At 53.0% G+C, this 18,777-nt stretch overlaps 1 protein-coding gene across 1 annotated transcript in view; it reads right to left on the bottom strand.

The window, feature by feature from the left end:
• PLXNA1 (plexin A1) overlaps positions 1-18,777 on the bottom strand; it is a 97,425-nt gene that overhangs the window by 25,961 nt on the left and 52,687 nt on the right. The window contains exons 9-18 of the mRNA XM_062501035.1: positions 16,280-16,480; positions 8,048-8,144; positions 7,555-7,745; positions 3,826-3,977; positions 3,391-3,511; positions 2,901-3,037; positions 2,188-2,355; positions 1,214-1,307; positions 495-734; positions 194-337 (exon numbers count right to left, since the gene is read on the bottom strand). Coding sequence (XP_062357019.1) covers positions 194-337; positions 495-734; positions 1,214-1,307; positions 2,188-2,355; positions 2,901-3,037; positions 3,391-3,511; positions 3,826-3,977; positions 7,555-7,745; positions 8,048-8,144; positions 16,280-16,480 — 1,545 coding nt within the window. The remainder of the gene's footprint in view (positions 1-193; positions 338-494; positions 735-1,213; positions 1,308-2,187; positions 2,356-2,900; positions 3,038-3,390; positions 3,512-3,825; positions 3,978-7,554; positions 7,746-8,047; positions 8,145-16,279; positions 16,481-18,777) is intronic.

Here is an 18,777-nt window from a genome sequence, read left to right on the forward strand (position 1 = left end):
CTTACCAACATGTAATTAGGAAGAGGGATGCCTAGGGAGCAGGAAGATGACTCCTGAGGATGCTCCTGCACATGCATCTACTACCTGGTCCTCATTCAAGGAGGAGCACACAGCAGGGCTGGTGCTGGGATTAAGACTGAAATTCTGAGACAAATGAGGCACAAGGAGCAAAGGCACCACTGCCAGCACTTACTGTGACTTTGTGCTGGCCAGTGAGGTTGGGGGACTCGCAGAGGAGCTGTGTCTCAGAGACTGTGAGGGTGCAGGGAGTGTCCCCGATCAGCACCGTGTAGTTGAGGCGGGAGTTACCAGCAGCCGGCGGGAGCAGGTTCCTGCCCTTTGAGGGAACAAGGAATGAGACTGTCAGTTCTCGTGCAATGGGGAATGCTTAAAAAACCCAACACACGGCAAAATCTTTGCTCCAGGAATGAAAAAATCCCACCTCCACAGAGGGACATGTCCCTTCCTCTGCCCCCCAGGTGTAGACTCTTTACCTTGAGGATGAGGGGAGAGCTGGGCTTCAGCTCCAGCATCCCTGTGGGGCTGAGTGGCTCAAAGACAGGGTCTGGGTAGTAGACGAAATTGGTGGTGTTGATGATCAGCAGGGCCTGGACGTTATCCATGACAAAGCCAATCTCATCTGGGCGGTCACCAAGCTCCGGAGGGCTCCGCACAGGGTTGTCAATGGAGGGAGCGTAGCACACCATGGTGGTGTCATTGTAGACAGTGCAGTTCTGCAGGAGGCACAGAATGAGGTCAGACCCACTCCCAACAAGTGGTCAGGATCAGACCCCACAGGCTTTTACTGAAAGCAGCAGTTCTGGACACAGGGTTTAGATTTGGGATCTCCTGCTCGTTTCTAACAACAGGCATGACATCCCACCTCAGGGCAGAGAGAGGCACCTGTCTGCAACGGATGTGCAGGGGGTGGCACGCAAGATGTCACTGGAGATGGGCTCTTTCTGTCACTATAAATGTCCCACAAACCTCCCACCAGTTTTGAATGCTGAGATCTCAACCCTCTCCTGAAAGCACCTGGCTGGAGGCTCTGCAGAGAGATTGGTGCCCTTCTTTGGAGCAGCAGCCCCCAGACTTCAGCCCCTCCAGACCATCACACCTGAAGGGCAAAGAGGGCACTGTCTGCCCTGTATTGCACACAGATAGCATCCCTCCTCTGTGTGCTCTGCCCCCAGCCCCAGCTAGCACCACTTACATTCTCTCTTTCAGAGCTGCAGTACTTGGCCCGGATCCTGGGCTCTTTGATGGTGGCCAGGTTGGTGCCAGTCACAGTCAGCAATGTCCCACCACTAGAGACATGGAGACAGTGGGTTAGGAAAGGTAGCTTGGCACTGGACCCCCAGCTCTAGGATGGAAGCAGCTATCCATCATCTCCAGCCAGATTCCCATCTGCCCCAGCCTGGGTGACCTACCATGCCCCAGGGATTTCTTATACCACCCATATATTTCATGGCTGGCAAGACCTGGCGTGCACCAATGTCAAATCATTTCAGCTGACCCAAGGGCCAACTATAGATATAAAACCTGGTAATTAACACTGACATCACTCCTTGTGTGCAGGTTTAGGGTCTGAAGATGGCTGCCAAACTAAAGTCAATTAAGCATTCACAACAGGAAAGCATCCCAAAAAGTGCAAGCTTCTCTCTGCCACCCTTTCTCCACCACAGAGGCAGTGGGTGACAGGAGAGGCTGAACTCTGCCAGGTTTTCTCCATGACTTGGTGCTAAAAGCCCTGTGGTCCTGGAGACCTTGGCCATGCCTCTGTGGAGCTTGCTCCTCATCAACAGCCTGGGGAAGGTTTCGCTTGGCACTGGCTCTTAATGGATTCCTTCGCCTTCTCTCCAGCCAATTCAAACCTTTTAGAAAAATATGTAAACATTTCAAAAAATCCCCCGATGGGAAATATTTTAATTTTATTTGCTGCCGCCAAATGTCAAGCTGAAATTAAGCAGAATCCAAAGCACTCTCTGCTCTTGCCCCCTGCCAGGCTGAGCACTGTAGGCCAGGAGTTAGCAGGGCCCTGGTGCCAAGCCATTGCTCATACTCCTCTTGCCATGTCTCTGGAGTGCAGCCTGGCAGTTATCACAGCACTGAGATGTGCCCATCAGGAGCAGGAAATCCATATGGGAAACAGTCCCCCCTGCATCCCACAAGCTCCTTGCAATTCACCTGTTGATGCTCCATTCAGGATCAATCTTCTGGATGGTGGGGTCCTCTGTGTAGTTGTACTTCACCTCCGGGTTGCTCAGCTCTGCCCGGTTGATGTTGATAAGGATGGGGGAGCCACCAGGGGTGTGCCCCGGGGGGGTCCTGCACCGAATCTCACGGGCGCTTCTCCTGGGGCAAAAACACACAACCTGTCAGTGCCTGGGCAGGGTGGAGGCCAGGGCAGCTGGGGAGCCCCCTGCCCCAACCCCTCTCCCCTTCTGAAACAGCTGGAGGGTGAAGAGAGAAAGGAGGAAAAAAAGAAAAGACAAAAATCCAAGAAATGAAACAAAAGGCAGCCGGGAAAGACTGAGTAGCTCCTGAGCGTTCCCATCGTGCGGTGGCTGCAAACAGCAGCGATTAGGGCTGATAACCAGTAATTACCGCAGGAAAATATTTAAAGAGCCGCTCCATTATCATCCCTAATCTAAAAATTATCCACTTCATGCCTCAGGGCTTTGTGCTTTTAGAGAAAAATCTCTGTTCTTAGGGCTCTTCCTGCAGCCTCTGACATACAGAGGTTTCAAGAGGAGACACCTTTGGCCAACCAGGGGGTTTGGCTCCCATGGTCCCTCCTGGCTTCCTAGCCCAGGCTACTGGCTGCTGCTCTGTCTGGGGGACCCATTGCCTTTGAAGGTGCCTGCTGCCCATCCTCCACCACCCTCTGTGCCCCTCACCATGAAAAAGCACAGGGCCGTCCCCCGATGGTCACGGACACGTTGCTGCCAGCGTTGAGGTGGGTGCCTTCAATGGCGATCCAGGTGCCACCAGAGAGAGGACCCCGGGCTGGGACAACACGGGAGAAAGTGGGTGTCTGTCAAAGGAAAAGGGCATCCCTGGAGTCAGACAGGCTGGGAACCTGGGACCTGAAACCCACATCCCCAAGCAGCTTCAACCAGGTGACAGGGTCACAGAGGAAAGGGACCTGCAAGACAACAGCCAGGCACAGTATTAAAGCCTGGCAGTGCCAGCAGGACAGTGGGGAGGCAGAGCAGTGGCAGCCTTGGAGAAATTCAATCATCATGACTCAATGCTTGACCAGAGAATCCCTGCTTGCCACTCAGGAAAATGACGGGAAATTTTCCAACTCAGTCAGAAAACCACCTAAAAGCACCCAGCATCACCTCCCTTTCGAGGTGAAAGACACATCCCCAGCATGGGGCTTACCACAAAGGTGAAGGTCTTGGGGGATATGGCCCGGTAGCTGGGCGTGCAGTCACGGATGCACACTTCTACCCGTGCCTCGTGCACCTTGCTCAGGCTGGCATCTCCGATTTCACACACAATCCTAAGAGATGAGAGTAAGAAACTCTCAGTGTCCTGGCACCAAGACACTCCCTGTGTGAAGCAAATGTCTCAGGTGTCAGCAGATCCATGAGAAACCAAAGTGGTGGCAGCTGACACTGCCAGCCCTCAGAGAAGCTTCCCCAAAGCCTTTGAGCTCTTCCCAGAGCAACCATAACCGGCAGGTACTTCCCTCCCAGTTCAGCCCAGTCAGCTCTATGTCTTTTGCAGCCACAGGCAGCATTTGAACACTATCACTGCTGTCCCTAACCCTCCTGAGGTGATTTGGAGCACACCCACCCCTCGCCAGGCACTTACTGCTCAGCACTGATGTACTCGCTCTCGATGGGGATGCACACCACTTTGCCCACTCGGACACCCCAGCGAACATCTTCAAACTTCAGGCCCAGGTTCTCGCCGGTGATGGTCAGACGGGTCCCTCCTTGTCTGGGGCCAGTCTCAGGGAACAACTAGGAGAGAGCATGGTCTGTCACAAGGATGCAGAGCTGCAGGGACACCTCACTCGGGCAGGCTGCAGCCCAGCCAGCTGCAGGACGTGTGTTACAAGCAGCAAGGAGCAGACAGGTGATGAGAAATGCCAGCACATCTGTAAGTTGCCCACAGAGCAGGAAGGACTTCCCCAGTGACAGCTGTATCCACAAAATCCCTCCAGAGATAAGCCAGTAAATATGAGATGCATCCAAGCAGAGGGCTGGGATAAGGACACCCTGCTGCAGGCACAGCCATCTCCTAGGTGACAAGGACACAAGAGTTGAAGGAGACAGGGCAGGATCAGCCATGGCTCCAGCTGAACTAGCAAGGAAGCCCCTAGATGTGCCTTGCTTCTGGCCATGTCCCAGGTGCCCAGGGATGAGATTCCTGTGTCCAAGATGTCCACAAAGGAGAAAGCATCTCCAACAGGTACCTGCACAGGTGAAATGGCAAGCAGGGGGGATGTGTTTCTCTTCACCAGCAAACCCTTTGCTGAGGCCAGTTGGGAAGGGAGGAGACCTCACCACAGCATCACACCTCATTTACCAGGATGATGCCCAATAACACAGACAGGTGTGGCCTGACAGACAGTGGCAGAATGAGGGATGAACAGAGGTGTGGGCCCTGTTCCAAGATATGTGGGGATGCTGCCTCCAACTAGGCAATTTCAGGCAGTTTTACATCAGTGATTCTGACCCTGAGGTGAAGCGCCCACCTGCAGCACTAACTGGGATGAATGGCAGAGCTGCATGCCCTGAGTGGGTCCGGGGACACAGCTGGGTCCCCAGGGCAATGAAGACACAGCAGAGGAGAAGGCAGCTGCAGGCAGCAGGAGAGGGAGAGGGGAATGCAGGCTGGGTCAGGCCAGGAAGAAATCACACCCTGACCCAGGGGGAGGGATGGTTCTGTTGCAGATGATGGCCTGCTCTGGTCTCCTGGCTGAGATCTCCTCTGGCACTGGCAGGCACCTCTGCCTGCACTAAATCCAGCTCCTGGACAGGTTCAAGCCACGACCAAGCACACGTAAGATCTTTCCATTCTTGGCAAATCTGAGCAGCTGCAGCCCTAGGGCCTGAGCCAGATGGATCATCCTCCTCCTCATTGTGAAGGGCTCATTCTTGAACATCATCTCCACAGCAGGGAAAAGTGGATGAGCTTAGGGTGGGAAACATGAAGCAGTGGACATTGCCCACATCATCAACCCTGATGGACTGCATGGAACCAGGGGCTGCTTCTGCACAGTCCCACTACAGCCATTGCCACTGGGATTAACTTCCACCCTCTGGATTCACACCGGGCTAGTGACCTTCAGCACACACGAACTCAGACAGGAGCACCCAGGCTCCTTCCACACAGGCATCCTGCAGGACATCCCATCAGAGCTAGGACTGGTGCCTGAGCCCTGGGTCAAGCCAAGGCAGTCAAAGCCCACTATTGACACAGCAACAAAACCCTCTGGGGCTGTGGGGAACCACTGCTTGCCTAAACCTTGTTCAGCCCCTGCCCAAGTCTGGGACTGGAGCTCATTCTAGCAGCTGCAGCCAGCATCAGGTTGGGTCTTCCCCTTAAAAAAAATCTCTGGCGGGGCAGCTGGCAAGGAGCAGCTGTTTGTTTGGTGTTTCTAAATGAGTGTTAAAAGCTGCTCCAGCATGTTCAATTCCTCCTCCTCCTCTTCCACAAAGCTGACAAGGGCCACGCGTTTGGGGACAAAGGAGCCCAGGAATGAAATGACATTGTTGGCCACCCAGCACAGGGAGGTCACAGCTAAACAAGGTGTGTGGGAGGGGGGAACTGCCAAGGAGAGCAATTGCTGCTCAACCCCCCCTTTCCCCCCTCCACCTCTGGACCCCTGGCCCCAACAAACAATGCTGCTTTTCTCCTAATTGGTTTCACAGGGTCCTTTTACATCAACAAGCAAACAACTCCAGCGGGTACAAGCAGTTGGCTTGCTGTCAGCTCTGGTGGCCACAGCACAGCCAGAAGGTGCAGAGACCAAGGGGTACCCCCTTCCCAAGGGCTGGAATGTCATTCTGAGGGTCACTGTGAACACTAGGCAAGACACCACAGAGTTTTGTAAGAGGCTTTTCCCCACCACTGAACAATGATTCTTCACCCCAAGGCAGAAGAATTGTGGTCATCTCCCAGGCCAGCCCCACCACCCATGAAGATACCCGCACTCCAATGAGCTGGGCAGGAAGGAGGCTCCACCTCCTCATGAAACCACTGTAGGAGACTTCTCCCCCATTAGCCTATGCTGCCCTCTCTGCACTAGGCTTTTCTCTGGACCATTTTCAAGCATGCCCACAACCCAGATGTGGGACTGGGGTAGTGGGAGGCAGCAGGCAACAGGCAGGCTACAGGAACATCATCTCACCAACACCTACAGCACATCCACACCGACTGCCACCTCCCACAGCACCAACGCAGAGCAGTGCCAAGGTCAAGCCTACCTGCTAACAGATCTGCTGCTGCTGCACCTGCAATTACTGTAAAATTTCATAATGATTCAGAGTGGGAGAGCTGTTACCATCAGCTCTGAACCAACTGCTGTTACCAATGCTGGGCACCAACAGCTGCTGGGAAGCTGCTGAGTGTAAATGCCTGCAGCCCTGGTCACCTGAACACAAAGGGACAAGAGCACAGCCTACAACAAGGGCACCCTGGCCACGACCTGCCCCACAAGATTCTCCACTCCTATCATCCCTAGGGGTCCAGATTTGGGAAGTTCAGCCTGAGCACAGTGGGAAGTTGACAGGGAGCCCTGCAGCTCTGCACACATCAGATCTCCATGTAGGGATGCAGGACCTGAGACTCAATCCCACTTCCTCAGGAATGGATCCCTTCTCCTGTCAGCACTCCACCAGCCCCAGACAACTCTGCAGGCAGTACTTCTTGCAGGCAGAGCTCTTTGCAGGCAGGGATGTGCCCAGCAGAGCTGTTCCCCCCTCTCTCTACATGGCTGCCACCCAGCACACAGCAGGGTCCATCCATGTGAAAGGCAGGCAGCACGAACTGGGAAAAGCCAAGACTCTCATTTCCAGCCTCCATCAGATAAGGCACTGAAACCCAAACAGATCAGATCCTGTGCTAAGACTCCAGTAATTAACACCATCGAGGCCTAGCCAGCTGTGGGTTAGCAGAAGGTATCCAGCTGAAATACCCACCAATCTCTCCTTGTGAACCTGGATCCCAGCCCAACAGGCATGTGAATATTAATATACACAATCTTATAAGCAAAGGTCATAAAATCTGTCAGGGAAATGGGATGATGATGACAAAGTACAGGCCCCAGCGCACACGGCAACACAAGAAACAACCTAGAGCTTTCCTGGATCCCTCAGTCATGGGCAGGAGGGGTTGGAATTTTGGAAATGAGCCAGAAAGCCCAGTGGATGGGAGTGGTGAAGAGAGGATTTTAGCCTTGGAAAGTAAAGTGATAACAAAAAACACTCAAGTACTAAACACTGAGTAATCTGGCTGAGCTGGAGAGCCCCACCCACATCCTCATCTCCATCCTTCACCGCAGGGCATCACCACCCACCCGTTCCCACATACCTTGGTGATCTTGGGGTCGGTGCAGCGGCTGCTGCCGCTGCTGGCGTGCATCCAGCTGTTGTCGTAGGCCAGGCAGTGCTGGCGCAGGGAGCAGCGCCGCTCCAACACGCACCAGCCGCACTCGAAGCGCGGGTCAGCCTTGAGGCACAGACCGCAGCTCTCCCGCAGCGCCGAGCACTTGTACAGGTGAGCTGCAATGGCAGGGGAGGGCTGGGTCAGCACGGGCCCCCCAACCCATGGGCAAAGGTTTTGGGGAAAAAAAAGGCAGCTGCTCTTGCCACTTCCCAACAACTCCCAGTAGGACAAACCCCCACAGGCAGGAGCTAGTGGCACCCTGGACTCAACACCAAAGTAGAGTGCCTCCCAAAGCTTCTTGGAAAAAGCCTCTTGTTTAGAAACCCATCAAAGCGCTGGTGCAAACTATGGTCAGAGCCGGGGTGGGCTGGAGGATGAAGGGGCACTGGCCTGGGTCCCATCCCCATCCCTCACTCACCCTGGATATTCTGGGGGTTGTCAATGACAAAGTTCCCATTCCACACCACAGACAAGTTGACGGGCAGGTCACTGATGTCATTCCCTTCATAGAAATACTGCAGGAGGAAACAGAGGAAGGCAGAACCTGTTAATTATTGAGCCAAAATGTCCCAGTGGTGAGTGGCATAGAGAGACATACAATCCCATTACATGGATGTCTCCCATCAGCCCAGAGGAGAGGGATGGGGTCCTGGCTGGGACTTGCTGGCTAGGAACAAACAGGTCTGACAGCCACTCGTCAAAGTGTCAGTCACAGCACATGAAACCAGTGGGCTGGACTGACAAAAAAAAAAATAAAGCAGCAAAACAGAGGGATTGCAAATAGACCCAAAGCACATCAACTCAAAGGTCTGTAGCTTTGGAAGAGAAAGAAACAGATGGTGCCTCTGCAGCACAGATGTACTTCTCCCCACAAGGCTCCCGAATCCTTCCCCATGTCCTCCTCACTCCAGGGATGCTCAGTTGGATATCTGGGATTACGGTCATCACTAGTGAAGCTTGGGAAGGACAGGCTGGGTATATCACAGGAGTGGATTCAGTAGAGTCACTCCCGATAGCCAGTGGGAGGATTTCCCTCACAGTCCCCTCCAGCCCCACCACCCATAATAAAATGACATAAAGCTTTGGCCACATGGCTGTGTGTGGATCAAAGCCAAGGATCACTCCAGTGCCACACCAGCCCTCAGAAAGATTTCAGGAGACAGCACTCCTCCCCTCCACACCACACCCCCAGATGCCCCACTCCTAGCTCCACACTGTGCTTGGACATTGGCTGCACTCCTTATCAGGACTGGAACCACCACCCTGAGTTTCCATGTAGGAAGGTGACACCAGGGAATCCTACCCCCCAGCTTTAGGGGACCCAAAACTCAGGCCCTTGGACCTGCTGCTGTCCAGACATATCTACTTCCACTTCTCCTTCCAGCCTGGCCAGCACCTTTTTTCCCACCCAGACGCCTCTCCTGTGCCTCAACATCTGAGTCCCAGCCCCAGCAGCACCATCAGTATTCCCTGCAAAGCCCCTGCATGCAGACAGAGAGGTTTAATCGATACAGAGGCAGGAAGGCATTTGGAACCATCCCTGACAGCTAATGACCTCCTTCGGCAAGAGATTCCCCGCTCCTCGCCTGAGAAAATGACAGGCGTGTCAGGAGAGATTAAATGAATGATTCATGGGTTGCTGGAGTTTGTTAGAGAGCAGCAGAGGCACCAGGAGTGCTTCACCAGGCCACGGGCTGGCCACAGTCCTGCCACCACCTCCAGCCAGTTCCAACATCACCTTTCACAGCCCCAGGCCACACCAAGGAGAGGTGGCCTCAGCATCTGCAGCACTGCCTCAGCTGCTGCCCCACGCAGGACCCTCTGCAGTGGGTCTGTCCTACTCGACCCCTCCACAAAGCCCAGGCATGTGTCCCATGGAGGCCAGTGTACCCTGGATAACAACACTGCAATCTTCTCACCTGACCATCAAAGCTGGTCCCTTCTGTGCTGAGTCTCCCCCAGACAGCAGCATCCCCAGTCCAGCATCAGACACGGCACCAAAATGGGACACATGAGACCTGGCTAAGGCAACACACCCCTCCCTCAGTGCTACAGGTGCCAGTGAGAGCCAAGCCTGGTCCTCCATTACAGCTTTTTGTTGGTGATCCTTTGTCCTTTTGGGTGAGCCACCCCACCCAAAAGCAGGGTGGAGGACCACAAAACGCAGCCCTCCCCAGGGAGGAAGGCTGCTGCTGGTCACCTACACACAGCAGTCGTCACACACAACACACCCAGCTGCAAATCCAACAGCTCCACCACCATCTCCTCTCTACAGGCATCACCCGCCAACACAACCCCCAGACATGGCACCTCTCCTCATGTTTGCTCAGATGACCTTCACCACATGTCCACCAAGCACCATCTACCACCAGAGCTTCTCAGCAACATTCCTGTTACCAGGCCTGGGAATATGAAGACGGAATTTGGCTAGGAGTTCACATCTGTTCACCTTGCCCTATCCTACTCCCACCCAAGGATATCCTCAACAGAACCACAACAAGGAGCTGGCCAGACCTGTAGCTGAGCAGAGGCCATTCCCTGGCAGCAGGAGGGAGCACATGCTGAGGAGGGTGGTGGCAGCGCCGGAGCAGAATTTAGCTGTGACGAGCCACGTGGCAGCATAAGTGAAATTGGCATTTTCAATTTGTACTCTGACATGTCTCATTTGGGGCCCTGGCATCTTGGGAAGGCATCCAGCCTGCAGCTGTCCAAAACACTTATTTGCATCTCTCTGCCCCGGCTGCTTTTGGAAATTAGTTCTTCTGGGAGGTGGGTTGGAGGAAGAAGAATAAGGGGAAAGGGAGGGAGAACATTAACTCTTCATGCACTGGTTCTGAGACAGCAAGAGGCCAATTGCATGAGAAACTGTCTCCCTCTGGGAAAGGACACAGTACTGAGGATGCTGACTTTGCTGTGGAAGGGAGCTGGAGCACACAGCAGGGAGCAGCAGGAGCACAGGACTGTGGAGAGAAGCAGCAGAGCAGGAGTCATTTCCTCAGCTGGTGTTCAAAGCGTGGGATCACCAAGGGAACATGGATATCAATGAAAAATGTGTCCTCTGCATCTGTGTGTGTCAGCAACCTCTAACCTGCCCTGCAGAGACAGCAGTGGGTCTATGGCTTGGATACTGTACTTGGGTACTTGGATACTGGTCCCTGTAGAACACTGGAGCTAGAGTCAGGACTTGGCTGTGCACAGGCAGGAGCTGCAGCTGCAGGGGCTCCAGTCTTGGCCTCCTGGGACTTGGAGATCCATCAGATCCCTCTCTAATTTCCAAAGCATCTTGTATTTTGAAAGGAGTATCCAAAAGGCCTCCTCACAACAGCCCTTGCCATAGTGTAGGCAGAAAAGTGGCCTCTCCACCCATGGGCACAGCCATAGCCAGGGAGGCGGCAGCATCCAAGGAAAGCAGCAGCCACCTTCCGGCCCTGGAGGCCCCACAGCTGGGGGGGATCAGGTAGGGGGTGCTTACCAATCTGTCCATCTTATGGGATCCAAGAAAGAGCTCACAGACAACCAACAGGTTCCATCATGCTGGCTCCTCCCTGTTCAGAGCTACCATGGTTGTTAAATATCTATTAAACACTTAACTGTTATTAACCTCCCAGTTAATCAATCCCAGTGGCTGGCAGCAGACTGGGATGAGCAGCAGGAGAGTAGGCCAGGATGGGTGTGAGTGGGGGGATGCGCCTACCCAGGCAGCCCTGCTGTCAGACCATCTTTCACTCTACAAAGGTGCCCAGGACCCCCAGCTGTAATGGATGATATGGCTTGGCAACTACTATGAGGACAAGCTATGGGAAAGGGATGTTTGCTCTGGGAGCGAAAAACAACAGGGACAGCCCGAGAGCAAACCAACGGTGCCCAAAAGTGATGTGTTCTGATGCAGCATAGCCCACAGAAGGGGATGGTAGAAAAGATGCCATCGAGTGAGTCAGCACCTGAGATGAAAATTGCCTGGCTCCTTACCTAACCCAGCCAGCCTCCCTGTCCCTCCCTGAAGAGCTTACAAGGCTAATGTGGAAGAGAGGACAGGGGCTGTTTCAGCCCCACCCACCTGGATACTGGTCTTCCCAGCAAGGTCTCCTGCAGAGATACAGTTCAGGCAAGAGAACTGCTCACTAAGCCTTTCTCAAGGCTCTTTACCCAAAACTTATCTCAGGCATCTTCCCAAGTAATAACCACTGACCTCGTGTTCTTTTCACATCTCTGATTCTCACACCCACCCTGCCCCCATGTGAGGAATGCCACCAGCACTACACACAACAATGTCACCTGCCCTGAAAGTCCCACTTTTGATTCCAGGAAGCCCACTGCTCACACACTCAGCAGCCAGCAGCAACGGGCACTGAGAGCTACCCAGCTTCCCTTGGGATGATAGATTCAGCACTCTGAGGTGCCTCCAGGGAACCACACAGAGGACACAGCTGCAGCTAGCAGGGAACACCCCAAATCCATGGGCAGATCTCACTGAGATGCACTTTGGGATGCTCCTGCAAATGCCATGCCAACTGAACTAGGCGCTAGCCCTTCCCATCCCAGAGGAGGCAGGGCAGCCCCACAGCCACCACATCCCTTTCCACAGGGCATCCATCCCACTTCAGCCACAACCTGCCCAGCCCATCCCTGGGGAAGGCAGCAGTGGGGCTGCTCCTCTGCAAGAAAACCCACATATCCAAATTTCCTGTGCAATCCCCCTCACTCTCACATGCACCATCCCCTGGGCTGCATTTCTGGAGGAGAGCTTGGGCTGCAGCTGTGTCCTATTTTTCTGTAGTTGATGACCTCAACTCCTTCCCTGCACTACGGGGACGGCAGTAATGTACATCGCGTCTCGCCAGGGCTCAACTGCAATTCATCATTATTTTATCTGCTGGAATTTAATTGGATCCTATCAAACTCTCCTGATACTCCCTTTTCACTTTAAACACTGCTGCAGGAAAGATAAATGTAGGCACCGCTAGGACAGAGAGCGCGGCTTTGTTGGCGAACGGAGCTGGGGCTGTGGGCTCCAATCCTGCCTCCCTCTCCATGGCTGGTTAATTAGAGATACATATACTGGAGGTGTGCAGTGCTCAGAACAGCACACATGTGTATGATTTATGTTCCTCTATAAATATACTCTGAGCCGAGTAAAATACCGTCATCCGCACAACAGCACAACTTGACAGTAACGCTCAGCCTCTGATTCTGCATCTCCTTTTTCTCTTTTCACATGGATCTCCTCCTTTCCTCCCCCATCACACACAGCCTTCTTCATCTGGATTCCTCTTCCCTCAAATCTAGCATGGTATGAGAACCTGAGACCCTGGGAATACGTCAGAGCAACACCTAGGTTCTACAGCAGCAAAAAAAACCCAGAAAACACATATCTGAGAGGTCTTACTTCACTGCCTGGCATCCACACTTGGGGCTGGGCTTCAGCATCCACGCTGGGGTACCGCACATGTGCCCACCCTGCCAGCCCACCTTGCTCTGCACCCACATCACTTTGTCCCAGCAACAATGTTCACTCTGGGGCGAACATCCCAACCTGAGTCTAGCCAGAGGGCAGGAATCTCCACAGCCACCGCAGAAAGAGTGGGAAAGGTGGGCTCTCCATGCCAGGGGCACTGGTGAGAAAGGAACCAAAAGGAATCCAGGGAGGTGACACAGCTGCTCCTCACCAGGTGGGGCTTTAGAAAGGGAAATAATGGAGGCATTACGCTTAATTTAAAGTGCTGAGAAAACATGCTCATGAAAAGGAGATCAGGAGTTCTTCCTATTTATACACGTAAAAGGAAACAGCAGCTCTGGAGCTATTTCAGCCCTAAGAGAAACATTTTAGAGAGAAAATGGCAAACCCTTGACAGCGAGAGACACCTAGCCATTTTGCAAAGGCCAGGAGTAAATCAGATCAAGTCCAATGTTACAAGCATTAGTGCAGATTCAGGACTGTGGCACTTTTCAACTGCAAAACTGTTTCATTTTTGCAGCAATCAGGAGGATGAGCTCTATTGAGGGATGTCAGATAGGAAAGAATAGGCAAAGGCAAGGGTATTTGGAAAATTAATCTCAGCGGCCTCAACCTTATGCATTAAGGTGACCATTTCTCCATCCTCTGCTGCAAAAAGCAAGCTTGGAAAAGTGTGCTCCCAGAAGATTAAAAGTAGTCAATTCGCAAAAATTAGTTCATTGGCAAAGATCTTAATTTTCTTAGCTAGGCTTGTCTTTCCTTTCTGCATCTTTACAATACATGTGGAAAACAATTAGGGTTGCCTTTCTCTTGAGAGCAGAAAGAGACCAAAGTGACAAGGCAGAAAAGGTTCTTTTGGCTTGGTTTTCGGCCTGGGATGCTGGGGAATACCAGAGCTGGTCTGCCTTGAGTTTGCCAAAGATCTATTGGGTGTTTCAAACTATGTTTATAGTCAACACTCAGATCTTAATGAATGGACTGCTGAATATTTAACCAAGATGTCTTTTCTTCAAAGTGTTAACAAGTCATTGGAGTTTGACAAGTACTAAAACAAAAGACAAAGAGTTTTAAGGGGCTTGACTTATGCCTTTCATTCACCAGTGATTCAGAAAAGCATCTATAATTCCACAGAGTATTTAACCTCTTGTTTAGACCCCACTGAACTCCTGGAAACCGCTTCGTGCTTAAATGCCTTTTGGCATCCATCCTTCACTTGTTGGCTGGGAAGATGTCACCCTTTCCTTATTTCTCCACTAGCCAGTGCTCTCCACACCACAATCCTAACCCAAAGGATGAAGTGCAATGGAAGAAGCCGCTGGGCCATGGCTGGGAGAGTCTGAAGCACTACCAAGCAGCCAGATGGACTGCAAAAAGGCATGAAGGAGACAAACACTACACGAGTGTGAATCTGAATCCCCCACACCATAATGCGGCCTGGCTCAATGCCCTCAAACATTAAAGCAGGCAAGCAGACCCTGAAAGCAAAGCAATTTCTTTCAAGTCAAAACTCTCTTTTTCTCTTTGTGAAGCCACCCTGCACCCAAAAGCCACATCTCCTGCCCCAGACTGCAGCCCCATGGAGCTGCTGCTACCTGTTTCCTATGCACCTCACAACACCACATACATGCCCTTCTGACAAAAAATAATTTGTACTGTTTTCACAGCATTCCTGACAATTCCCAGGTCAAATATCTACCACAGTCAGCCCAGGATAAGGTGGTGGTTACAGCTGTCCTATCCCTTTGGAGAAGATCTGCAGAGGCCATGCAGCTCATGGCACCAATCCTGGCAGTCATGGCATCCCTTGGGAAACACAGGGAATGCATTGTGCTTTAGACTCTCCCTCCTGCTTGACAAGTTGAAACATACTGGGGAGAAATGAGTCTACATTGTTCAAAGCCTCACTGCAAGATCCACCTCTGTTATGCAAAGGCTCCCCTCTGGCACAGGAACCTCTCCCCAGCACCCTACAGGAGCCATCAGGCTGCTGCTGTCAGCACTGTGCAGGAACAACACTTCCCTACAGGGAGCATCCTGCAGCACACGTCCCAAACTGCTTTGGAATAAACTCAGCCAAACCCCACACTACAGAACTGGGCAGTAGACAGCTCCAGGAGGAGAACTGGCAGGAGGCTGGATTGGCTGCACAGCATCCCCCCAAGACTGCTGCCCAGGGCTGGAGGCAATGGCTCAGGATGCTCCTCCTTCCAAAGGTTCTGCAGCCCTGGGATCACTGGAGGAGGGAGGGAGCCAGTGCTCATCTTCAATGGCTTCTAAATGTCACTTGTGCCACCAAAGGGAGCAGGGATCAGCACTGGTGTTAGGCTGCAAATGAGCTTTCACAGTATGAGAGATGAAAAACAAATTTTAAAAGGATTAAATGGGAGAGCAAAGGGAGGGGCTGGCTCCATTCGGAGGAGGGCAGGTCGGTGTAGAGCACAGTGGATAGCTGAGGAGCTGAGAGGCAGCTCCCAGTGGGGCTATTAGCACCCAGAGTGTCTTTGTTCATGGGCCTAGTGCACAGTGAGAGGCACACAGAGCTCTCCCAGGGCTGCTAAATCCCCTCCCACTTCGGGGATGAGGTGCCTGGAGAAGGCAGAGATGGCTGCAGGAGAGAGCTGAAGTGACAGGGCTGCAGGGCCCTGGCAAGGACACAGAGGTAGGAGGTGATGCAGGGAGCACGGGATGGGGAGACAGGCAGGCAGGGGAAGGAGGCAGCTTCTGGTCAGATCGGGGATGGAGTCAGGGATGGACAGAGGCTGCAGGGGAGGAAGGGAAGCACTTGCAGGGCTGGCAGGCACAGCTGCATGTGGAGAGCTCCATGTGCACAATGGGACACAGAGGTGTTACCTCCTTCCCACCTGTAAAATGGGATAGTTTGGTGTCAGGGGGAGGGGGCTCCAGCACATCTGGACCCTGCTGGCTCCAGTCCAGGCAACTTCCTTCAGCTTTGCAAACCAAATTTCCTTGGAGGTGCTCCTAAAGCCTAGTGGCTTCAGCAATGATCCTATCTGGAACAACCCCAAGCAGCCTCCCAAAGCACGTGGGGGTAGTGGCAGGGAGCCCACCTCACACCCCACAAGCAACAGAAACCTCCATGGCCTGCCCGTGAGAGAGCAAAACTGCCCATGCAATGATCTGGGGTGGTCCTGGGGCAGGCAGGGAGGAGCAGCCCAGAGAAGGGCCCACACTCACCGAGGTGTTCTGGCACTGGATGCTGGTGCTGTTGAAGCGCAGGGCCGTGACGCGGGTGGTGCTGCCGGGGATGTGGAAGATGCACTCGTAGTTGCGCTGGCCTGACTGCGGCTGGGGCAGGTTCTTGGCTGTCAGGGTGATGGGTTTTACCACACCCACGGGGATGTAGATCTGGGTGGAAGGCAGGATCTGGGGACAGTCCTGCAAGGGGAACAAGAAGCAGATGATGAGACAGGAACACTGTACAGCCTTCCCCAGCACCCCTGTGACTCCCTCCTGGCTAGCAGGCTTGGCAATGAACTGCAAAAACACCACCCTGAGCACATGCTTGAGAAAATCGTCATGTCCAGCAACCCCAAACCAGCAACCTATGCCTGTTCTGCCCAAAGCCCTGAAGACAGAAAAGAAGAGCACAAAGGTATCCGGTGCCAGGGCAGTAGAATGCTTTCTACAGCTCAGGTTGATTTAGGTGGGAGGTGGGGAGAGGATCCATCTCAGGAATCTGTAACCTGCCACTGCAACAGCAACATGTCATTGGGCCAACTGATAACAATATGGACTTCAATGTCATCATTGCAGCCAGTAGGTTTCAGAGTTAATGCCCACTAGACTGTGCATTGTCAAGCTACCTGTTCAGCCTTCCTGTTCCCTCACAGCCTCCATCCCTCTTCCTTCATAAGTAGACAGAAAAGCCTTTTCCCTCTCTGATACAGCAGTGTGCTCCTGCAGTGTGGCAGAGAACCTGCTCTGCAGCAAATTTTGCTGCTTCTGTTTCTATCTGCACCAGCTCAAAGCAGTGTCACCCCACTCAGCCCAACTGCAGGCTGCCCAGCAGACAGTGAGTGACTCCAGCCAGGGGATGCTGCTGAATCTGAGCTGGAGAGGAAAGCACCTCCCGGCCAGCCCCTGGGGAAAGAGACATTGGGAGGGCAAAGCACTCCACTTTTAATAGCCACGGGCTCCCAGCTGCTCTAGGGGACCTGGTGACTCTTGTGTACAAAGCACAGGGGAGCAAAAATAAATGAGCTCAGGCAGCAAAATAAGCTCTGCAGCTTAGGTGTGTAACACTTTGGCAACAACAGCCTGATGCAATCCCACCCCAGCTTTGCTGAACTGGGCAGAGGTCTCACACCTATGGCAGCTACTCCTGGGAGCGTTGGCTTGAAATAACATCAAGAGGGAATAACATGTGAGTTGCTTTAAAAACAGAAATGGAGTGGACGCAGCCACTCTGCTGCTCTAACAAAGCTTTTGATGGCCACAGTGCAGCTGCAGGGGCAACTCTGGCCCCAAGACTACCAGCAGCCATGTGTGACCAAGGCTGACCAGCTCCCTCCTGCCATCTTGCAGCAAGCCAGCCAAACCTTGCAATGTGCCAGGCTTTATCTCAGCCAATATGATTAATTAACTTTCAAACAATGCAGAGAAAAGAAAAAGAAATTGTTTCATTTAGCAAATTTTGACAGAAAAACCCAACTACTTTTACTCTTTGGGTTTTCCATTCTTCACAAGTCTGTATTCCCCAAAAACACAATTTTAAAGCGAAGAAGCTATTTATCTCCAAAAAATACTAAAATAAAATAAAAATCTGAGAGGAACAGTAGTGTTAGCCCCAAACCAGAGGTGGTAACAGGGATGGGGCAGTCTGGAGTTGCTGGACACTGCTCTGCCACCTCCCTGATCTGTATCATGGTTGCCACTCTGTAAAGTGGGGCTTCAGTTTCCCCCCACTTCCAGAATCAACTCAACTCACGGTGGGGAGACACCTCATGCCAGTTGGCATTTCCACGCAGTGTCCCTAAGACTGCATGGTGGTTGTTCCCCACCAGTTCCCAGCTTGGAAGTGCTGTCAGAGGAAGCAGCCCCCGCCTGCTTGATCTCCTCCACATTGCAGGAGGACCCCGTGGGTGGCACAAGCCTTCCCCATGGGGCACATGCACACTTGGCAAGTGTTAACTCCTGGCTCACTCTCCAACAATTCCATCTCCTCTTTTTTCAGTAATTATTGCCACAGCCCAGCTGGGGTGGTGAGTTAAGTCCATGCCCCCCCCCAGGCTGGGCTCACCATGGCTGTTTACATGAGCCCAGGGAGCACAGCAGGCACGTGTGTCCCTCTCCCCACACAGGCAGGTGGGCTCATTCTGCCAATTCACAGTTTGAGCCCAATCCCCCCATGATGTCACACGCTCCACATCTGCCAGCAGAAGTGTCTCATCCAGCAAAAATGTCAGCCTGTGCCCAAACAGGAAGCACCTGGTGCTGGTGGGCACCCAGCGTGCCCGGAGGGGTGGGGGTACAAGGACAACTCATTTCCTCTACGAGCAAGTCCAACTGCTGACACAACTTGCTCTGGCATTGCCCAGCGCTTCCATCCCTTGGGGACACTGCACAGCCCACAGAGCTCTGTGTCCTGCCAAAAACAGCCCTTCCCAGCAGAGCCCCAAGACCCAGGAGGAGGCAGATATGAAAGCATAAGGATAAGCAGAATGGCAAGGCCC

The sequence above is a fragment of the Cinclus cinclus genome, chromosome 12, assembly GCF_963662255.1.
Source record: "Cinclus cinclus chromosome 12, bCinCin1.1, whole genome shotgun sequence".
In the NCBI taxonomy this organism is placed as follows: domain Eukaryota; kingdom Metazoa; phylum Chordata; class Aves; order Passeriformes; family Cinclidae; genus Cinclus; species Cinclus cinclus.